This window comes from Ursus maritimus, unplaced genomic scaffold (genome assembly GCF_017311325.1).
Source record: "Ursus maritimus isolate PB19 unplaced genomic scaffold, ASM1731132v1 scaffold_21, whole genome shotgun sequence".
In the NCBI taxonomy this organism is placed as follows: domain Eukaryota; kingdom Metazoa; phylum Chordata; class Mammalia; order Carnivora; family Ursidae; genus Ursus; species Ursus maritimus.
Window position 1 is genome coordinate 44,795,596 of NW_024424564.1, and position 4,840 is coordinate 44,800,435.

General features: G+C 59.2%; 1 protein-coding gene across 1 annotated transcript in view; it reads left to right on the plus strand.

Annotated features, from left to right (window-relative positions):
* Window positions 1–226: 226 nt before the first annotated feature.
* HMOX1 (heme oxygenase 1) overlaps window positions 227–4,840 on the plus strand; it is an 8,262-nt gene continuing 3,648 nt past the window's right edge. Inside the window, exons 1-3 of the mRNA XM_040637437.1 lie at window positions 227–404; window positions 1,564–1,684; window positions 3,717–4,208. Of these exons, the coding sequence (XP_040493371.1) occupies window positions 382–404; window positions 1,564–1,684; window positions 3,717–4,208 (636 nt within the window). The 5' untranslated portion in view covers window positions 227–381. The remainder of the gene's footprint in view (window positions 405–1,563; window positions 1,685–3,716; window positions 4,209–4,840) is intronic.

Below are 4,840 nucleotides of genomic sequence, written 5' to 3' on the forward strand. Positions count from 1 at the left end.
TCCCATCCTGGCATGGGGGCCTCTGGAAGGACGCAATCACAGGGCTGCTCAGATTTCCAGAAGAGTGTTGTTTGTGTGTGTGTGTGTGTGTGTGTGTGTGTGTGTGTGTGTGTGTGTGTTTAAGCGTCCTGTTTTAAATTGCTTTGTTTTCCTTGGGTCATATGACCGCTCCCCCTCCACCCCCGCTGGCCTAGGGCGGGCGCGGCGCGGGTGTTGCAACGTCGGGCCGAATGTGGGGATCAGCTGCTGGCCGCCGCCACGTGATCCGCTCCTGGGATAAATGGACGGCGCGGCCGCGCTCGGCACCGTCACTCTCGTACGTCCTCCTGCGCGTCCGGAGACGTCGGAGCCAGCACCGGAGCCAGCACCGAGCGCCGCAGCATGGAGCGCCCGCAGCCCGCCAGGCAAGCGCGGGGCGCGGGGCGCGGGGCGCGGGGCGCGGGGGCCAGCCTCTCCCGGGCGGGCAGCCGCTGCCGTGCCGCCTGGCTCTCGTCTCCAGTCCCTCCCTGAGACAGAGCGGGGAAACCTCTTCGCTGAGTCCCTTGGGCTTTGGACTGAGGGAGGAGCCGGGTTTCGGTCTCGTCCGGTGGGGTCGTTGGAGGGATGAAAGGTGATTTACACGTCCGGCTCCCTGGCACCGGGTGGGTGACCAGATGGAAGTGTCTCTATGGTATACATGTTTTTTATTATTATTATTATTATTATTATTTTATTTTGGACTTTTTAATATCCTTGGAGGTGCTCTCTGCTTAATCTAGAATCCCCGGGGCTGCCGAGGAGCCTGGGTGACAGTGGCTGGCTCTCTTATCAGAGCCCCCTGGTGGCCACGTCTTCCTCCTACTAGCGGTCCAGTACCTGAACAAGACACCACCGTGGCTGTCCTATCCCCATTTACAGATGAGGCCTGCACAGTGCAGGGAGGGAAGAAGCCCAAGGGCCCCCAGCTAGCAGGTGTCCTTCCCTTCTCCCAAGAGTTTGATGAGCCCGTGCAGAGCAGGGGTGATGTTTCTGGAAAGGGTGCAGGAGAGAAAGGAGAAATGACAATCCGTGGGAGGTGGAGACGGACATAGGGCAGAAACACTCCCACAAAGGGACTTTTCCTTTGAGTAAAACAGAGTTTTGCAGAGTTTTTTTTTTAACCCAAGCGCTTTTATGATGAGCATAAAATTATAACGGATTTATATCTGAAAGCTCAACAGAGTTAATGAATTAAATCTTGGGTCTAAAGTCAATCAGAGCAATTATGATGTAAAATATGAATGTTCATACTGCCGGGGCTACTTCTCCCTCGGCGTTGCAAGCCCTCCTTCCCCCCCCAACAATAACTGGTACCAGGATTTCGCAGTTGGTCGAATGACTTGGAGCGGGTTGATGGGGCTGCGTCCTGAGGCAGTTGGGAATGTAGCCTGTGTATTAGATGGCGGGCTGGACTGATTTCTGCAGAGAAGCCTGATACCGCTGGAAGGCCTGCTGATAGGGCAGGCGGCACCCTCAGGAGCTCAGCGTTGGGAAGACCCCTGCTCAGAGCCACGCTTGTTCACCCTCCCTCCCTCCCCTCTGCAGCATGCCCGAGGATTTGTCAGAGGCCCTGAAGGAGGCCACCAAGGAGGTGCACGTCCAGGCGGAGAATGCCGAGTTCATGAAGAACTTCCAGAAGGGCCAGGTGACCCGAAAAGGCTTTAAGGTACGTGGCCCGGTGGGACCAGCCCTGCTGGAGGGTGTGACGGGTGTGAGTGTGTCCGAGGCGCTCAGGCCAGTGGTTTAAGTGGGGATTCGGACCAGGGATGCTGAGGGACCAGACAGGCATGTCCAAGGGAATCGTTTTGCAGAGGACATTGAGGCTTCAAGAGGGCAGGTGACCTACTCAAGGTCACACAGCGAATTCACAGGCTGCTAGGTAGGGCCGTGGAGGGGCTGGGGCCCTAGAGCCGTCAACTGAGCACCTGTTCTGGGCTGGGCATTTTAGGCACTTCATGTCTAATCTGTGCTTCAGCTCTGGGTAAGGAAGAGGAGGAAGGGCAGGCCCAGAGAGGTGAAGTCGCTGGCGGGAGTCTATGGGAAAGGCTGACATCCAGCTGACGCTGCTCTCCCTTCAGATCTGGGGCTCCTGACCCAATTCTGATGTGCCTCTGAAGGCACGGGGTGGCATGGGTTGAGCCGGAGCACAACCTCTTCCTCGCAGTAAGATTGCGGGCATCTCCTCCGTGAAGTGGGATCGTGACCGTGGGCTCTTGTTAAGCACCCGCTCCCTGCTAGGCACGGATTTTGCTGTTTCCCAGCACGGCTGAGGAATTCGTGCAAATAGAAGGCAGGCACTCGAACAATCGGGCAGGTGTCGCGCGTTCAGACATCATGTGAGGAGAGGTGTGTTCAGGTGGACCAGAGGGTGCTGGGGTGGGGAGCTCGATCCGCCGACTCCTCACACCTCTCCCTTTTGCAATCTGCACCCTCCCCCTGCTTCTGACCGGAGACCTGCTTCCGTGACACGTGTCATGCTGTTCTAGGGGGTCGGGCCCTCGGCTACCTCCTGTGACTTCTGCATCTAGTCTTGGCTCCCTCTCCCCGTCCTCCTCCTCCCTCTCTCACAGAGATGGCATACACCCAGTTGTTGGGCTGTGGCTGGGGGCAGCCAGGGAGGTGGCTGCCGGGGTATCCCATCCCCAGCCACTGGGACTTTGGATCTTGCCTCTAAGCCACTGAGTTCAAAGTAGGCACGGAGATCCGGGCGAGAACCCAGCGCTCACATAGGTGCCGCTGATGGAGGGGGCATTTATCACCACAGCCTCGGAACTGAGGGCCAAGGGCCAGCCCGTGTCTAGTACTTGGCCTTGGGTGTCACATCAGCCCCCTTGAGGACATCATTGTCCCCTTTGGCAGGGGAGGGGACCAAGGCTTGACTTGACACTCAGCCCTTCAATCACCCGGAGAGGGTGAGCGGCTTACCCAAGTCACATAGCCCACGATTGGCTGAGCCGAGGTTAGAGCCAGGTGGGCACACTGTATAACCCAGGCTGTCTTGGGTCAGGCTGCTTGGCTTTCTGTCCCATTGAGAAGGTTGATGGCTCAGAAATAACTTGGAAACCTCAACCAGAACATCTAAACTTTGTCCTCCTTCAAACTCAGACTAGAGGATTAATGTGTAACGGGAGATCCCCAAGCCAAGGTATGCTGGGCCGGTCCCCCCCAGCCCAGCCTCTGGGGGTGGTGGAGTTCAGAGTGGGTCTCTGGGAAGGAAAATCGGCCCCACAGATAGTTACCCAGAGGTCAAAGTCCAGAGGCGCTGGGAGGCTCCGTGAATGCTTTCTTTCAGATCTTCTCTTGCTCCAGAGCTCTGCTGGCTCCTAGCAACGCCTGGGCCTGACTCCAGTTTCATTTCTTGCTAGCTGTGAGGTCTCACCATCTCCTATCCTCTCCAAACTTTAGTTTCCTTTTCTGTAAAGCGGGGATAGCAGCTCCTCTGTTGGGTTTTTATAAGGAGTAAGTTAGGCTGCATGCTCGTCCAGTGGAATAAAAGGCTTTTAGGTTCAGCAAGCGCATGGTTGAATGTTCCCCTGACCCGCCCTCTGTCTGCAGTGCACAGAGGGTACGGGGGGCCAGCAGGAGGTGGGAGCCCCGCCTGGGGAGGTCCCGAGGGTCTGCCCAAGGCAGCAGCGAAGGGGCTGGATGGGGTTCTCACACGCGGCCAGCAGCTTGACCTGCCCGTCTGACCGTTCCAGCTGGTGATGGCCTCTCTGTACCACGTCTACGTGGCCCTGGAGGAGGAGATCGAGCGCAACAAGGACAACCCGGTATACGCCCCCCTTTACTTCCCGGAGGAGCTGCACCGCAAGGCCGCCCTGGAGCGGGACATGGCCTTCTGGTACGGCCCCCGCTGGCAGGAGGCCATCCCCTACACGCAGGCCACGCGGCGCTACGTGCAGCGACTCCAGGAGGTGGGGCGCGAGGAGCCAGAGCTGCTGGTGGCCCACGCCTACACCCGCTACCTCGGCGACCTGTCGGGGGGCCAGGTCCTCAAGAAGATCGCGCAGAAGGCCCTGGACCTGCCCGCCTCCGGGGAGGGCGTGGACTTCTTCTCCTTCCCCAGCATCGCCAGCGCCACCAAGTTCAAGCAGCTCTACCGCTCCCGCATGAACACTCTGGAGATGACCCCCGAGGTCAGGCAGAGGGTCCTCGAAGAGGCTAAGACTGCATTTCTGCTCAACATTCAGGTGAGGGGCTGGTGGCCTGCGGTGGCCGCTGTCTGCCCCCCCCCCACCCCCCCCCCCCCACCCCGCGGCTCGTGCTCCTCCACGGAGGGGGTGCTGCGGGCTGTGGGTAAGCGCGTGGCCTCCAGTCCTGCCACCGACTAGCGGGGGGAGCTTACCTCAGCGGCCCCACCTGTAAAACTGAGGATCTCCTAGGACCCGCCTCTTCGAGTTGTCGGGAGGGTCCAGTGAGTTTCCGCAGATCCAGTCCCGATGGCAGGAGCCGGCACAGCGCCGGCCCGGTCATGTCCATCGTGTTCTCTGGGGATGTGACAGGCACAGTTGTACGACACTGACGTCGTGTGTGCACGGGTGTGTGGCCTGGTGGGCACCGTGGGGGTCCCAGGTGGCGCAGGTGTGGCCAGGACACGGGAGAAGGGCATGATGCATAGGGTGTCCTCGCGGCAGGATGCTGACTACCTGCGAGCACGTGGGGGAGCCGCCAGGTGACACAGATGCACCTGTCGCAGTTTCTCTTTAAAGCTGGGTGACAGGAACGGGACGGCTCAAGATTTTTCTTAACGATTTCGTGAAGTCCTCAACCCTAGCACAACTTAAAATAGCACCTTCGGCCGGGGCCCGGCGCCCTCTCTCAC